General features: G+C 35.6%; 1 protein-coding gene across 4 annotated transcripts; it reads left to right on the top strand.

Annotated features, from left to right (window-relative positions):
• The first annotated feature begins 1,191 nt into the window (after positions 1-1,191).
• Positions 1,192-17,010, top strand: LOC104212154 (TMV resistance protein N-like). 4 transcript variants are annotated; one of them, XM_009761352.2, is made up of 9 exons: positions 1,192-1,288; positions 1,568-2,076; positions 2,310-3,402; positions 3,983-4,279; positions 9,618-11,317; positions 11,487-11,632; positions 11,722-11,832; positions 12,303-12,380; positions 16,471-17,010. In XM_009761352.2, the coding sequence occupies exons 2-5, from the start codon at positions 1,586-1,588 to the stop codon at positions 11,232-11,234; spliced, it is 3,498 nt and encodes a 1,165-aa protein (XP_009759654.1). In that variant the 5' UTR covers positions 1,192-1,288; positions 1,568-1,585; the 3' UTR covers positions 11,235-11,317; positions 11,487-11,632; positions 11,722-11,832; positions 12,303-12,380; positions 16,471-17,010. The 4 variants fall into 4 exon arrangements, with proteins under 4 accessions (XP_009759654.1, XP_009759655.1, XP_009759656.1 ...); XM_009761353.2 differs by lacking the exon at positions 1,192-1,288 and adding an exon at positions 1,360-1,425; XM_009761354.2 differs by lacking the exon at positions 1,192-1,288 and having other exon boundaries at positions 1,436-2,076; positions 16,471-16,602; positions 16,683-17,010.
• Positions 17,011-18,789: the final 1,779 nt, after the last annotated feature.

Here is an 18,789-nt window from a genome sequence, read left to right as displayed (position 1 = left end):
GCTAATAATATTGGGATGAGTTGAACCCAATAGCATATTATTTGTTGCATCATGCACTAGTTTAGTTTGCACATTTTATTTAATCATATAAGATTTTCCGGTTACAAAATAGGAATTTCACTATTGAAAATTTTGAAAGAATAAATCAAAAAAAAAGAAAAAGAAATGTCCTTAATTAATATGCATCATGTGATGCTTAGTTTTAGAAAGAAATAATAAATAATATGATTGGCGTAAGATTTGAACTCGTGAATTTAGAGAGATACATCCAATATTATATACTCCATGATCTAGGGAGGAAAACATGGGTTTACGCTCGTGAAAGTAATGCTCTATAAAACCCTACCACATATAATGCTACAATATCCAATAGCAATAATTGTATGGAGTAGAACTCATCTTTTTTAGTAACTTTTTATTTTTTGGAGTGATATTTATTAATTTCTAATCTCCTATTTATAACTTAGTCAAAAATATCATCAGCTGTCTTACTAAAACGACCACAATAAATTCATACAGTTTTCTTTTTCTTCTTCTTCTACAAATGTAGAAAGCTCTTTTTTATTACTATTTAGTACTTTTCAATACAACACTTCTTAGAAATTCAAAGTGGGAAACGATAAATTCCGTGTTATTTCTAGGCCCACTTTTGTTTTCACTGCATGCACAAAGAAAATGCAAGGTAGTGCTTTGTTTGGTTATTATCTTCAACTATAATGAAATCAAGTCGTCATGTGTTGTTACTGACAAAGAAATAACACGGATATTACCTTGATTTTAGTCATTAACATATTTTACTATTCAAATAAACATGCTTATAATTTGTTGAGTAACATGTTTTGTTTAGGTTATCTTTATTAATTTTATATTCAAATTACACTAGATGCAAATATCGGACAATATAATCATATTAAAAAACTGAAAAATATTTTACTGGACGAAGACTTTGTCAACCACCTAGAAAATTAAAATAGAAAAAAAATTCAATCAATATGGTCTTTTTCTTTGGCAGAGAAGAGAGAGAGGGGGGGACGTTTATGTTTGTGCTTTTGAGCAATAATTCAATTGTTCTTATCTCTTTTAACTTTGTTGAAAATATCATCGAGGAGTATTCTATTGTTCTCTTACTACAACCACAATTTTTTTAAAGTGAGAATAAAGCAGGGGCGGGCCTGCTCGAACATACACAGCAGAGCTTCGAATCACCCTTAGAAAATAATCCTAACTAAGCTATTGTCCATAAATGGCCTACCATTTATAGCGATTATTATATCAATATTGCTTTTTGGTAGGACCAAAAGAAAATAAATAAATTATTTTCAGCTGTTTACTGTGTTTTTTTGTTTTATTTTCTTTATTAAAATTTACCAGTTTCAATTTTCACCAAAATGTTTAAGGCTAGTAGCCACAATCTGGAACGTGCCAGTATGTGAGATCTCATACAAACTTTTCCAATATCAATAATTTTATCTCTTCTAACATACATAAAACTTTGTTGAAAATATCATCTATTGTTCTCTAACCACAACCATTATTTTTTCACATACAGTTTTCTTACTCTTTTCAGAGAATAAAGACCGAGTCCATGGCATCTCCTTCTCCTTCTTCTTCTTCTTCGGCTAGATGGAGCTATGATGTTTTCCTAAGTTTTAGAGGTGAAGATACTCGGAAAACGTTTACAAGTCACTTATACGAAGTCTTGAAGGATAGGGGAATAAAAACCTTTCAAGATGAAAAAAGGCTAGAGTACGGTGCAACCATCCCAGAGGAACTCTCTAAAGCTATAGAAGAGTCTCAATTTGCCATCGTCGTTTTCTCGAAGAATTATGCGACATCGAGGTGGTGTTTGAATGAACTAGTGAAGATCATGGAATGCAAGACTCAATTTAGACAAACTGTTATACCGATATTCTATGATGTGGATCCATCACATGTTCGGAACCAAAAGGAAAGCTTTGCAAAAGCCTTTGAAGAACATGAAACAAAGTATAAAGATGATGCCGAGGGAATACAAAGATGGAGGATTGCTTTAAATGCAGCGGCCAATCTCAAAGGCTCATGTGATAATCGTGACAAGTGAGTTAAAAACACATAAGATGATACTTTGCATTCAAATGAGTTAAACATAATCTTACATAAAATTTTCAAATTTTCGGAATATGTAATGGTAGGTGATTATATATGGTTCTATCAACTTAATTACAAACTCAATAACATTGTTACATAGATAAAATTTTAATTAGTTCTTCAAAGAATTTGATTTATGTGCACACTCCTTGTATATATCACAATCTTCTTACTTTTTGTAGGAGTGATGCAGATTGTATTCGGCAGATTGTTGGCCAAATCTCATCCAAATTATGCAAGATTTCTTTATCTTATCTGCAAAACATTGTTGGAATAGATACTCATTTAAAGAAAATAGAATCCTTACTCGAGATAGGAATCAATGATGTTCGGATTGTGGGAATCTGCGGAATGGGTGGAGTCGGTAAAACGACAATAGCAAGAGCTATGTTTGATACTCTCTTAGTAAGAAGGGATAGTTCCTATCAATTTGATGGTGCTTGTTTCCTTGAGGATATTAAAGAAAACAAAGGTAGAATAAATTCTCTGCAAAATACCCTTCTCTCTAAACTGTTAAGGGAAAAAGCTGAGTACAATAATAAGGAGGACGGAAAGCACCAAATGGCTAGTAGACTACGTTCTAAGAAGGTCCTAATTGTGCTTGATGACATAGATGATAAAGATCATTATTTGGAGTATTTAGCAGGTGACCTTGATTGGTTTGGTAATGGCAGTAGAATTATTGTAACAACTAGAGACAAGCATTTGATAGAGAAGTTTGGTATACATCTAGTGACTGCTCTAACTGGTCATGAAGCTATTCAATTGTTCAATCAATATGCTTTTGGGAAAGAAGTTTCAGATGAGCATTTTAAGAAGCTTTCATTGGAGGTAGTAAAATATGCTAAAGGCCTTCCTTTAGCCCTAAGAGTGTTGGGTTCTTCCTTACGTAATAGGGGTATAACTGTGTGGAAAAGTGCTATAGAGCAAATGAAAAATAATCCTAATTCAAAAATTGTTGAAAATCTCAAAATTAGTTATGATGGATTAGAGCCCATACAACAAGAGATGTTCCTAGATATAGCATGCTTCTTCCGAGGGAAAGAAAAAGGTGCCATCATGCAAGTTCTTAAGAGTTGCGATTGTGGAGCTGAATACGGATTGGATGTCCTAATTGAAAGATCTCTTGTGTTCATCACTAAATACAGTAAAATTGAAATGCATGACTTAATACAAGAAATGGGTAGATATATAGTGAACTTGCAAAAGAATCTGGGAGAATGCAGCAGACTATGGCTCACCAAGGATTTTGAAGAAATGATGATCAACAATACGGTAAGCAGGCAAAACAATGCAAGAGTACTTGATTACTAATTTTCATATACCAAAGACATATAGGGCAGTCAATTCCAATTATTTGCTCATCTTAGCGTCATACTCTTGCAGGTATGTCATTTTAGTTGTTTACTTTAGTTAGTAGGAGAAGCAAAAGTAAAATTAATTGCCTAATTAGTAAAAAAAAATACATTAATTGCCTAATTCGTTAAGTAGCCTCTTTAATTTACGTTGCCTAATTCGTTTTTCTTATATTTTTTAGCCATTGATTAGTCTAGCTAGTTGCCACTTAATCTGTTTGATCCAATTTCATGCTTTTGATTAACTTGAAAATTTTATGACATTTTATTATATAATAACTCAAGCAGAGATTCACTTTACCATTTTTTTTAAAAGTCACTACAATTTATTGGTATTGTTTCAATTGCAATTTTTTTCTATCGCAACATGAAAAACTTATAAAATTGACCCTAATGAACTTCTAAGAGAAATGTAATATTAGAAGACAAAACTATAGAATTAATTGCAAAAATTATTTCTCTAAAGTAACATCACTATTTCCTAATGATCTTCTTATCAGGGTACCATGGCAATGGAAGCAATCTGGGTATCGACCTATAGTACACTACGCATTAGCAATGAGGCCATGAAAAATATGAAAAGGCTTAGGATATTATACATAGACAATTGGACGTGGTCCTCTGATGGTTCCTATATTACCCATGATGGCTCAATTGAGTATCTGTCCAACAACTTGCGTTGGTTTGTTTTGCCTGGCTATCCTCGTGAGTCATTGCCATCTACATTTGAACCCAAAATGCTTGTCCATCTTAAACTCTCTGGTAATTCATTGCGTTATTTATGGATGGAAACAAAGGTACAATAGTTAAGTTTTATTTTTCTTTTTAACTATCTTTGTCTTTTAATTTAGTGATAATGGACAAATATTATTGCTTTTGTCACGTATTATTTGAGGTATTAGTTTCTATATTTGCGGGGGAAAAACAATAAACTATATGAACATGAATATTCAGTACAACTGTTTGAGTCTCGACTACCCAGAACTGGTATCACAGTTTCACAGACGATCTACGAATACTACAATTAAAAGTCTAAAAGAATTAAATACAACACTGCCTCTGGAAATACATGTAAGAAACATGAAAGTAGATAGAAGGAGACGCCAAGGCCTACGAACACCTGCAGGGGTACCTCAGGTCGCATGATGAACAAGAATCAGCAATCTCACAGCGGTCCGAAGTCTACAACACTGAGGTCTGCACAAAAGAGCACAAAGTGTAGTATCAGCACAACCGACCCCATGTGCTGGTAAGTGCCTAGCCTAACCTTGGCGAAGCAGTGACGATGCTAGGACCAGACTACCAAATAAACCTGTGCAGTTCAAATATATATATATATACAGCGAAAAAAAAAAACAAAAAAAAATAAATAAAGATAGGAGGGGGGAAATATGCTTCGGGGAATAACAGGTAAACACAGAATATCAAGAGAATTATAAAGGAATCAATATCAACCACTAACAAGAATAAGGAAAACAAAGGTAGATTTCACTTTCTTTTCATATCTCGTGGGAGGCGTGCCACCCGCTCCCATTTCACTTGTCTTGTGGTAGGCGTACCACCTGCTCCCCTTTTATTATATCCTGTGGTAGGCGTACCACCCGCTCCCATTTTATTTTATCTTTGTTGCGGCGTGCAATCCGATCCACATATAATATTGTTGCGGCGTGCAACCCGATCCACATATAATATTGTTGCGGCGTGCAACCCGATCCATATATAATATTGTTGTGGTGTGCAACTCGATCCATATAAAATATTGTTTGTGGCGTGCAACCCGATCCATATATAATATTGTTGCGGCGTGCAACCCGATGCATATATAATATTATTGCGGCGTGCAACCCGATCCATATATAATATTATTGCGGCATGCAACCCGATCCATATAAAATATTTACCATTATAACGAGAGTCCCGACAAGGGATCAATAAGGACTACACTATCCCGGCAAGGGATTCGACAACATAATTAATTACATCCCGGCAAGGGAGAAACAACTATAACCAAACTTGTTGCAACACCTAACTACCTCAGCTACAACCAAACTCGTTACAACACCTAAGTACCTCAGCTATAACCAAACTTGTTACAACACCTGACTACCTCAGCTACAGCCAAACTTGTTACAACACCTAACTACTTCAGCTACAACAAAAATCCTTACCCAACACAAAGAATCATCAACCTAAGCATCCGTAATATCAATTAAGAACACAATGCAAGGGAGCCACAACTCAACAATAGCCCGGCAAGGGGGCAACATAATGATCTCTTCTCTTTCTCACTTTTACCTCACAATTCACTTCACAACTCGAGCCAATGATCTAGAGTTTATATTATCACTTATACTTTCACAATTCGTTATACAACTAGAACCAACGCTCTTCAATGTTCATAAGTCACAATTCTTTCCACAACTTTACACAACAAATAGAAATCTTCACCAAGGCATGAATAACACAACGAAATCAGGAAAATCACAATATAAGACTCACGGTCATGCTTGATACCAACATATAGATACTCATCACCATGCCTATACGTCGTACTCAACAAGAAACAAATAGAAAATAGGACACAACTCCTAATCCCTCAAGTTAAAGTTAAACCAAACACTTACCTCGAACTTCCACGGCCAACTCAAGCCTCAAACACCGCCTTTTCCTTTGAATTCGACTCCAAATCAATTGTATCTATACATAATCGACTTCATAACATCAATAAACACTAAACAATCCAATTTTGATACTTAATTATAACTTTCTAATCATTCTTCCCAAAAATTCAAAAATTGACCCCGGGCCCGCTTGGTCAAAACACGAGGTTCGGACCAAAACCCGATCACACATTCACCTACTAGCCCGAATATATAATTTGTTTTGAAATCCGACCCCAAAACGAGGTCAAATTCCCAAATAATCAAAAAGCCCTAACTCTACCCAAATCCCCAATTTTCTACCCTTAATCTCATGTTTTTAGGCCTATAATCTAATAGATGTTGATGAAAAGGGAAGAAAACAAGTTAAAAATTACTTACCTAAGAGATTATGGTGAGAAAGTGCTTCAAAAATTGCCTAAGAGCTTTGGAGAAGAAGAGGTTCGTGAAAAATGGCCAATTTCCCGTAATACATTCTGTTTTTGAGCTTAAATAACTGGGCGGATTTTTGTTCTATGCGATCGCGAAGAAAGGAATGCGATCGCATAGGGTAAGGGAAATTAGTCACTGTAATCGCGGAAGAATCAATGAGATCACATAGAACAAATTGTGACCTCCCAGAATTTACTCTATGTGATCGCGGAAGAATCAATGCAATCGCATAGAACAAATTGATGAGTACCAAAATTAACTCTATGCAATCGCATAGAACAAAAACCTGGACACCAGCAACCAGCAAAAACACCAGATTTTCTAAGTCCAAAAACACTCCGACGCCTATCCGAAACTCACCCGAGCCCTCGGGGCTCCAAACCAAACATGCATACTAACTCAAAAACATCATATGGACTTATCAGTATGATCAAATCACCAAATTAATGTCAATAACAACAAATTAAACCTCAAAATCAAAGAATTTCCTCAAACTTCTTAAAATATCAATTTGTGCAATTTAGGTCCGAATCACGTCAATGACATCCGTTTTCACCAAATTCCACAAAATCATCTTAAATCATATATAAGACCTGTATCGGGCGTCGAAACCAAAATACGGGCCCGATACCATCATGTTCTAATCAAATTTCATTTCAAGTTCTTTTAAACAATTTCAGAAAATAATTTTCTTTAAAAATTTATTTCTCGGGCTTGGGACCTCGAAATTCGATTCCGAGCATATGCCCAAGTCCCATATTTTCCTACGGATCCTCCGGGACCGTCAAATCATGGGTCCGGGTCCGTTTATCCAAAACATTGACCGAAGTCAAATTTATTCATTTTATAGTCAAAATTTATCATTTTTCATAAATTTTCACATATAGACTTTTCGGCTACACGCCCGGACTGCGCACGCAAATCAAAGTGATGCTAAAAAAGATTTTTTAAGGCCTCAAAACGCAAAATTTCATATTAAATCAGGTGATACCTTTTGGGTCATCACATTGTTCCCCGTATAATTGTAACGTTTTTTTTCTCCAAGTCTTCCCTTCCTCATTTTAACTCATTCAATTATTTCTCATAGTAAGATTAGATTCACATGAATCTCATCCTAGGGCTGTACATAGTGGACCGGAAGGATTACTTATTAGTAAATCAAAAGGAATTTATTGTATACAACATTTTTCACAAATGACATATACGCTTTCATAGATTGCTTCCGGATTTAACATTTAGGTTTCCCCATTTTATATTATACCTTTTTAAAGAGAGAAACACTTTTCTCTTTGCTACACTTTTTTTCAATCATTTTAAATTACAGTTAGCAATATTTTTATTTATAATTTACTTTTATTCAGTTTCTTAACAAGTAATTTTTCATATATAAAAAATAAGTTTCTAATTTCGCACAAAAATAATGTGTTGGCCCTCAAAAACCAAATGCTATCATTCATTTCTTGTCGATGGAGTAATAAATACTTTTAAGAAAGCTAGCAATAAGTAATTAAAAAATCAAGAAAACAGAGTGTCACACCTCCTTTTTACCTACATCCTGGGAATGGAGTATATAAGGGAGTTTTTGCCAACTTAAAGTGACCATCGAAACAGGATTATTTTATTCAAAATTCAGAGTCGCCACTTGGGATAATTTATGGCGTCCCAAGTCACCGGTTCAAATCTCGAATCGAGGAAAGATTGACTCTGTTTTACAGTCCGCGAACACAGAAATTCGGGTAAGGAATTCTGTTAACCCGGGAGAAGTTAGACATTTCCGGATTCCGTGATTCTAGCACGGTCGCTCAACTATCACAATTGGCCTATTATCTGATTTTAATACATATTTTAGCCTATGGTTCAATTTCAACTATATAAACGCTTTTATTTAATTATTTTTAGGACAAATTCAACGTCATCTAAAACACGTCTTGAACCACATCACATAAATGCACCCGCGGTCCACGATACATTTTATCTAACGTTGTTGAGATTTGGATTTGGGTCACATAAATGTATACCCGAGTTTTAGAAATTAGGCATCACAACTACGTCACGAAAACCGTACCCGTAGCTATGACGGTTTAAGCATGCTCCTAGCGGGAAAAAACGAAAAGTAAATGTAAAACAAGACTAAAATAAATAAATACTCATTTCATGCTCCATTTCTTTCAACCACTTCACATCATTAATTAAACCTAAATCACTTAATTCTAACTAATTTGGTTCTTGTCTTATCCAATTCCACCCAATGCCTAACTAATACTCACGAGTAGTATCATGGAAATAAACGATGAAGTAACACCAAATAACCAATTAAACAAAGGGAAGACCTGCTATCACAGAAGAATCACAATTACTTAGAGCTATTCATCAAACTAGCATAATGAGCTAAAATAAAATGGGTTTTAGAAATAGACCTCAACAAGAGCTAGAATGCCTTTGAAATCAAGTTAACGAGCCAAACTCCAAACGAAATAGGTACTATTATATAGGAGCAGGAATTAGTTGAGGAGAATGAGCCTAGGAATTATGGGCTTGAGAATTATCAGTTAAGTTCAAAATTAGGCCTAAAAATGGGTTGCTCGAGCCCAAGTTTTTATTCTTTTCGCGAACGAGCCTAAAATACGATCTCATTTATTAATTAATCCTACTTAAGTAAAATAACCATTAAAATAAGACTGGCCGTTAAAACAAACTATTTTTGGTATTTTTCAAGATTTAAAATAACTACAAAACATTAATGAACCTATTTTTTGTAATTTTCTTTTTCTTGTAATAAAATAAAGTAACAGAGTAAAAATGAGTTGAAATAGCTATATTAGGCCTAAATTAAATATTTATATGCTAAAATATAAAAAATCTTGGGAGGGTCAAAAATTACGTGTGTAGAGAGAGATCATTTGATGCCAACAAATAGAGATTAAAAAAAAAAACAAGAAAGGTTTCTACATTCATAGATAGCCCCACTAGACAAATATTTTATTATTGGAGGTCCCTTTTTTTCCCTCTCTCTATCTCATTTTGTCTGTGTTCTTCTGAACAGCATTTGCCGTCTCTGCGGAGGATAGATCTCAGTCGGTCTAAAAGACTAATGCGAACACCAGATTTCACGGGGATGCCAAATTTGGAGTACTTGGATCTGACTTGGTGTTCTAATCTTGAAGAGGTTCACCATTCCCTGGGGTGTTGCAGAAAACTCATTCGGTTAGATTTGTATAATTGTAAAAGCCTTATGAGGTTTCCATGTGTTAACGTGGAATCTCTTGAATATCTGGGTTTAGAATATTGCGATAGTTTAGAGAAATTTCCAGAAATCCACAGGAGAATGAAGCCGGAGATACAGATTCACATGGGAGACTCTGGGATAAGGGAACTGCCATCCTCTTATTTTCAGTACCAAACTCATATTACCAAGCTAGATTTGAGCGGTATAAGAAACCTTGTAGCTCTTCCAAGCAGCATCTGTAGGTTGAAAAGTTTGGTTCGTCTAAATGTGTGGGGTTGCCCAAAACTGGAAAGCTTGCCAGAAGAGATAGGGGATTTAGACAACTTGGAGGAGCTTGATGCCAAATGTACTCTAATTTCACGACCTCCGTCTTCCATCGTACGCTTGAACAAACTTAAAATCTTGAGCTTTAGCAGTTTCGGATATGATGGAGTGCACTTTGAGTTCCCTCCGGTGGCTGAAGGATTACACTCTTTGGAACATCTGGATCTCAGTTACTGCAATCTAATAGATGGAGGACTTCCGGAAGATATTGGATCCCTATCCTCTTTGAAAGAATTGTGTCTCGATGGAAATAATTTTGAGCATTTGCCTCGAAGCATAGCCCAACTTGGCGCTCTTCAAATCTTGGACTTATCAGATTGCAAGAGGCTTACACAGTTGCCAGAACTCCACCCTGGATTAAATGTATTGCATGTAGATTGTCATATGGCTCTAAAATTTTTTCGTGATTTGGTAACAAAGAGAAAGAAACTACAGAGGGTGGGACTTGATGATGCACACAATGATTCTATATATAATTTATTTGCACATGCCCTGTTTCAGAATATCTCTTCCTTGAGGCATGACATCTTTGCTTCAGATTCCTTGTCCGAAAGTGTGTTTTCCATTGTGCATCCTTGGAAGAAGATCCCAAGTTGGTTCCACCATCAGGGAAGGGATAGTAGTGTATCAGCCAATTTGCCTAAAAATTGGTATATACCTGATAAATTCTTGGGATTTGCTGTATGTTACTCTGGCAGATTAATTGACTCCACAGCTGAATTGATTTCCGTATGTGATGACGTGATATCGTGGATGACCCAGAAACTTGCCTTATCAAACCATTCAGAATGGGATACAGAATCTAACATTCATTTTTTCTTGGTACCTCTTGCTGTCTTATGGGATACATCTAAGGCAAATGGAAAAACACCAAATGACTATGGACTTATTAGGTTATTTTTTTCTGGAGAAGTGAAGAAGTATGGACTTCGTTTGTTGTATAAAGAAGATCCTGAGGTTGAGGCCTTGTTACAAATGAGGAAAAATAACAATGAACCAATAGAACATTCCACTAGGATAAGGAGGATCCGATATAACAATAGTGAACACGACTTCATGATCAATGAAGCCAGTTGCTCCTCGGGTAAGAAACAAAAGTCACATTTCTAATTTTCAGGGGAACTCTGTCTTTGAGAATCTGCAGCAACTTTGCAGCTCTTTCCTACAAACCCCGGATTTTAGCTAAAATACAGGTGTATACCTCATGCCTTGTTTTTTATTTATTTATTTGGTATTGAAATTTTGTGTTTTCTCTTTTTATGTAATTCTCTCCTTCTATTAGCTACAAAGTCTTCTTCCAAAACCAATACTATATTTCTTCTTCTCATTCTTTCTTATTTTTCCTTTTTCGTTTTCTTTCAGGAGCTCATCAATGTCTTCTTTGTGATGTACATTGATGAGGGAAACGGAGATGAAGTAATAAATGGCCCACTGTTTCAATTATGGATGCCAGAAAGTTAATCTTCCATGTTGAAAAGATGTCAAAAGTGCAGGCAACCCATTTTCAGGTCTTGAATGTTAGCTTTCTATGCTAAATTCAAATTTGTTCAATGAAATAAATTATTTTGTTCTTTAATTAGTTACTCATCCTTTTCAGTTGATATCAGTGTTTTCAAAGGCGTGTTTAAGCCCTGAAGTGAGGCGCAAAACATGTTGAGCGCTTCGCCTAGCTTAGAGGGTGCTTCAGTGTCGTTATCAAGGCTCTAAGGTATACTTTTCCTTGCCAATGAGCGTAACCCTGAAGAGGCTACACCAAATAATTGATATTTCACTTTTCATAATTCTTTTTTTAAATTTCTTTGTCCATATATTTGTTATTCATGTGTATAATTATTAATCTTGGACTGCAAATACATATTTGTGTTTTTTTTCTCCATTTGTGCTAGTGCCCATACTTTATTTGCGCTTAAGCCCCAACAGACCTTAGAGCTTTTTGTGTTTTTCGCATTTGATAACACTGGTTGATATATCATGTTTCATTTGAGAAGATGAATAGTTTAATTCTTATTTCCTTTATTCACACCAGTTAATCGGAGTCTTTAACAAGGACATGTACCTAAACTTCTTTGGCTCTCTAATTGTTACATTTGGGGAGATCTTTGCCTTACTCTGATTGTTATATTAGAGGAAAATCTCTGCTTTAACTTTTAACTACAAATATCTCTCTTGTTATGGTAGGGAGGTCAGGAAAAAGCTAAAACAATTGACGGCTTTGTGGTAGACTGTGGAAAAAGTTGAGTACGAGATGAAGTTGAGGTTCGTTCTCCCTTATGATCTCTCTGTTCTTTTATGGGGTTTTAAGGAAAAAGTGAAAATAAGCAACGATAATATATTTAACACAAGTAAATGCTCTTTGATTAATATTTACAATGACGGCTTTGTGGTAGAGTTAAAGGCTCACGAGCTTTCAAATTCCTTGAAAATATTGAATGTTATACCAAATTTATTATGCCAAATGTTACTTAGAAGCCCTTTCCTTTCAAGACTGTTTACACTAATTCATCTGATATGATCGTTTCAAATTAAGAATATCCGATCTTTTTTTTATCTCAACGTCTGTTGTTATTTATAAGTGCTTTTGGATTAGTTTTTGCAGTTCAAATGGGAACTGCAAAATATGCAGGGAAAACCATTCCATGGTTGTATTTCATCAGTTAATTTTATTGGGGTTCGATAGGGCGATTCTTTGACGCATATATAGTAGCTGCAAGAAAACTCGGGCTGTTTCGAATTTTGACTGACAAAGTGAAGATGAAACACTTTTGAATAAGTCTGTGTACATGCAAAAGAAAATTTAGGTTGCAATCAAATATTCATAAAGAAGGGAGAATTATTTCCAAGTGGTTCACGTAGCTAAGCTACATTGAAAGTCTAAAAGGAAACTCAGGTCGCGGCCAAAATACATAAAGAAAGGAGACTTTTTTCAAAGTGATTTAGGTAGCTCAACTAGACTGAAAATCATTGCGTGGTTTGAATTCACAACAAAGAAAGAAAATGCGAGGTAGAGAAATTGGTCAACTCATCAGGCTCAAGACCTAAAAGTTACAGGTTCGAATCCTGTCCCCGCCTAAGCAGTGGAACATTGTTCACTAGGATAGAAGTCAGGTAATGCCAATTGATAAAGTGACGTTAAGCATCTCTAAAGCTACGAAAAGAGGGGTTGTGATAATATCATCTACGTATGACTACATTCGATAAGACTTGACTCACTCCTAGCCACTCCGGGGTACCGTAGCATGTCAGGAATAAGGGGGGACATACTCAATGTGAGCACTCCCTTGTTGGGGGCTTGCTGCCCTGCTCTTCGAGTTTTGACTTGCAAGTATATGTTGGAATTTGGTGCAGGGAGGGTGGGTGGTCTCAAGTGAGGTTCTCCACAAACTTTTTGGTGTACATATTACAGTAGTTGATTCTTCTGAGTAAGTTAATGTCCATGTATCTATAGAATTCCTAGAAGTTGGAGAATGTGTTCATCTCTTGTGCCTTTGTATGGCTTAATTGACTGATCACTAGCACCCTTTTTTTAAAAACATTCACCTGTTTTAAATTAGCTTTACTATGGATTTGCCTGCAGTTGTAATCACTTAATGCCCTTTCACTGTTGGAGATGACTGTCACGCCCCGAACTTGGGCCTGGACGTAACACGACACTCGGTGCCTGACTACATGTGACCGAGCTAACCAACTGGCTGGCTGAATCAACATGTGATATCATAACATACTAAATACGGAAGATAAGCTAACACATGCTGACATACTGAAAGTCCAGATGTTATAAATCAAAGTGCGGAAATACTAATACCATTCTGAAACATATATGCAGCCAACATGGCTTAACATGAAAAGTCTGAGACTCTGTCTAATTGTTACTCTAGTCTATGAAACCTCTAAGGAAGTACTGAAAACACTGACTGTAAAAAAAAATACTGAAGACTGTAAGGTAATGATAATGCCCCGAAAGAACTGGGATCACCAAATAGCTGGTACGAGAATCCTAGCGCTCGGAATCATCAAACTGTAAATCATTACCTGCATTGTGAGATGCAGGCCCCGGACAAAAGGGACGTCAGTACATTTGAATTGTACTGGTATGTAAAGTAACTGAAAGAAAGAATTATAAATGCTGAAACTGAAATTAAGTTGAATACTGAGATTTGATAATTGATAACTAAAATGATAACTATTGAAACTGAAACAGAAATGATAACTGATGACTGAACTGATAACTGATAACTGATAACTGAACTGATAACTGGCAACTGAAATGGTAACTGATAATTGAACTGAACAAAGGAAGTAAGGATATGAATACTCCCTCTTCTGAATGATGAACAACCTGCTTATCTGAATAATAAACTGCGGCCTCAGGCCCAATATATATATATATGCACAAACTGCGGCCTCGGGCCCAAGTATACATATACATAACTGCGACCTCAGGTCCAACATGCATAAAGCATAAACTGCGGCCTCAGGCCCAAATACAGGTGTTCAACATTCAGGGATTTAAAATCAGCAACTGAGAATCATACTGCAATACATGATACTGAAATACTGAATCACGCTGAGTTACATGATACTGGAATACTAGACCATACTGAGTACATAATACTGGAATATTGAATCATACTGAGCTACATAATACTGGAATACTGAATAGGACTAGAATGAGACATGTATTCTTGAATTGATTATGAACACTGAAACTTCAACTGTTTGCGACATGCTAAGTAAGCTATACTGATATTTAGGGACATCAAACCCAAGTCTATATTGAATACGAACTGAGCTCACGACGTTTAGAATGAAAGTCATGAACGAGTTATGAAGCTAGAGAATAGAAGTTCTACAACTATTCAAGGAACTAGGCTTAACTGTATTTCTGAGGCAATTGATATGTCGTAAAAGGAACGTAGTGTAGGGAGAATCATTAACATTCCTAAACATAGAGAGTTAGCCTCACATACCTCAATGTCGCCCTTTAGTGATACTACAATGATCCACAACACTAAGAACCTTCAATCTACAATAGCAATATCCAATGGAACCAATATTAGTAACAAATTCCATAACTTAAGCCATTTAGGCATATTATCAAACACCTTGTAGGCATAAACCTCTACATCTCATCACCATAGTATTTGTTCTTCCAACTATCACCATTTACCAACAATTTATTCCACCATCGTTCCTAACAAATTTATAACTCTCAACAACATATATATATGACCATCCATTCACACCCAACCAACAAATCCTATCAAATAATCACCTTTAAATCCCTACCATAGTCATGCATTTAAATTGGGAATTTATGACTTCCAATCACCATACCATAAGTTGTAATACTTGATTTATACTAATGATTCCATAATAACACCATATATGTAAGTCTAAGGGTGTAGGATTACCTCTTGTAGACCAAATCTTGAAAGACAACTTTTGGGGTGTTCTTGAGATTTTGAAGAAATCTTATGAAACTCAATCAAAATCATGTTGTAACTAGTGATTGAGAAGTGAAATCACGATGAAAACACACTTAAAAACTCACCTTAGGTGTGCAATTGGATGCCTTGGTCGAGTTGGGGTGTAGAGGAAGCCCTAAGCTTGAGAAATGACTCAATTCCTCTTATTTACGGTCTTTAAGATATTTAAAACCTTCCAAGCGTGCGAGCTCGCGCGCCTGTTCGCGCGCGGGAGGCAGAATACTCAGCATAATGCACGATTTCACGCTAATGTTCGCGCTAGTGACACCTGCCCAGTAAAATGGTCATAACTTTCTGTAACCACCTCCAAATGACGAACGGTTTGTTGCGTTGGAAACTAGACTCAAAGGGCTTTAATTTGATTGGTTATGAATCACACAACTCGTTATAGAACTGGAGATATGATCGTTCAAAGTGAGGTCTTGTGCACACTCATTTACAGATTTCGTCTAATATGAAACTTTTCCAACTTGGCTTAGACTTAGGCCTCTCCTTAGACCCCAATTCACCTCTAGTATAACGTATACACTTATTATCATAACCACTCAATTACCATCACGCTAATACTCATTTAATGCATCCACAACCGATTCAAATTACGGGGTGTTACAATGACAAAGCTGGAGCTTGAAGAATCAAAGGTTAGGTTACAGCGATTGTCTTTCATTGACAATCCTATCTATTTCTTTGGGGTGTTTCAAACATTACGAAACTGATTTTTGACTGCACGTAGATTATCAGTTGCATTTACTTTTTCATTTGCATATGCGTAGAACATTATATGAAGCTCTCATAATTTATTTATTGGTGCTTCATACTTTTAGTATAACATAATTTAATGCTTAACATTTTAATTTCAGGAAGTCTATCAAAAACATTTTGAGGAATGACGTCAAAATGTCAACCCGATTCCTAGGATGGTAGCTCAACCCAAGTATCACTCAATGACATAGCTTCAATATGGTCGCAGGTGGTTGGTGGCGCAAAGAAAGGTAGAACCTATGGTCTTGGATTACAAAATTCAGTAGGGCGTTCTACGACATTGTTGATTGATGATGCGAGTTATTCGCAGAATCATGAAGAGGTAGAAGAATGAAAAGAAGTTGAAGAGTTGATTGAGGAACGGAAAGATGATCACACAAATTTTAACAAATTGCAGAGTCTAATGGAGAAACTTATGAGCACGCGTCAATTTGATCCTTTGAATGGAGAGGATGACAAGGATAATGAGTTTTAGTTTGCTGTGGTTATGATGTTTGAGACATTATTATTTGTTGTGGTTGGATGTTTGGACTTGGTAGTATTTACACTTGACTTTGATTGTAATGTTTTAGACTAGATTGAATAATGTTTAACTTGTGTTTGGTTGTTTTAGTTACAAATATTTATGTTTTCTATAATTGTTTGCATTTTATTGATTTGATTAGCTGAAATAGTGGATTAATTGGTTGGAATGGTGGATTGATTGGTTGGGATGGTAGATTGATTGGTTGACATGGTGGATTAATTGTTTTAATTGATGTATATTTGAATTGGTAGGTGGTGGTGCTTTAAAACAGCTGAAATTCGTCAAAAAATTCCCAGTTTTCCAATTGATTTCCGACCTCGATAGTTGCAAAATGCTTTAAAATTTTCTAGATTCAGGACATCTACCATTGCTGTAGTGAGAATATTAAATCAAAAAATAATATTAAATTAGATTTGCGACCGCAGTAGTGGAAAATATAATAAATAATATTAAATTAATGTTGCGACTACAATAGTGGAAAACTCAAATAAAATAAAAATACTTTATATTATTTGCGACCAACCCGGTGAGAAAGAATAAAGAAAATTATAACTATATATACCATTTGTGACGGAAGTAGTGGGAAAGTTAATATAGAATTAAAATTTAATTTAAATCGATTGTGACCGCGTTAGTCGGATAGTTGGCGGCATTTATTAGTTATTTTTATATTTTGACTTTGCGACTGTTGTAGTCGCAAATTACGGACCGATTCAGTTATAAACTATTTCAAACAAGCTAATTTTCGACTATGATTTTTAGGTCTGAATGTAGTCGGAAATTAGCCATTTTCTCGTAGTGATATATGCACCTTCTACTGAAACAGGACCCTTATAACTCTGAGGCTGAGAGTGCTCATCGTGAATGCATTTCTGCGTATTAGCAGTTTATTTCTGGTCAGTAGATTTAGTATAGTCAACTCATTTATGCATATTAGTTTATGATCTTGTGAGCTCTAAATACACCGATTATAAATCCCAAGGAGAGTGTAGTTGAGGTACTTTGTTTCTATCTTTAGATATTGTTTCCTTGGAGCAAGTCAAATTCTCCTTTGGATGTCAAATGTTGGATTATCAATTATGTGTCATGCTATGATAGGGAAATCTCTGTCCTTTCTGGATATTGTTGAGGTAATAGCTAGTGTGCTTTTACAATAATAACAACCCAGTATAATCCCACAAATGAGGTATGGGGAAGGTAGTGTGTACGTAGATTTTACCCCTACTGTCACGACCCAAAGCCTAACTAGTCGTGATGACACCTAACCCATCCCGCTAGGTAAGCCAACTCATCAAGTCCAATACAATATAACTTACCGAGGAAAAATAAATGATCTCTTATACACCTCCCCAGGACTGGTAGTACAAAGTATGAGCTTCTAAGAATAGAGTTTACAAAGCTGATATAAAAAAAATACATCATTTGTTTGACAAATACATAAATAGAGTTTAAAATTCTAAGGCTACCATGACCAAGAGGCAGCTACAACAGTGATGCCGGTACATTTTCCAAGTCAGCTCCCATCGAACACAGCAACGTCGACATCCGAAATCTGCACGCAATGTGCAGGAAGTGTAGTATGAGTACAACCGAACCTATGTACTCAATAAGTAACAAACCTAAACTTAGGTTGAAAGTAGTGACGAGCTTGTACCAAGGTCAGAGTCCACACCAATATCCAGTAACATCTCATAACAATATAATTAAAGCATCACAAGGAATAACTCAATAATAAAATGCTCAGCTCATTCACAGTTCCAAAAAAATATTTTCTTTTCAAGTATAATAGTAAAACTCAATTCTTTTCACTGAAATCACCAAAATATGAGTAAGTCTGAAAACTATGATCTTTCCCATAAAACTTTCTTTCAAAATAAGAGATTTCATTTTT

The sequence above is a fragment of the Nicotiana sylvestris genome, chromosome 5 (assembly GCF_000393655.2).
Source record: "Nicotiana sylvestris chromosome 5, ASM39365v2, whole genome shotgun sequence".
Lineage (NCBI taxonomy): Eukaryota > Viridiplantae > Streptophyta > Magnoliopsida > Solanales > Solanaceae > Nicotiana > Nicotiana sylvestris.
Note: the sequence above shows the minus strand (reverse complement) of the source record. Positions and strands in the feature narration are given on the sequence as shown.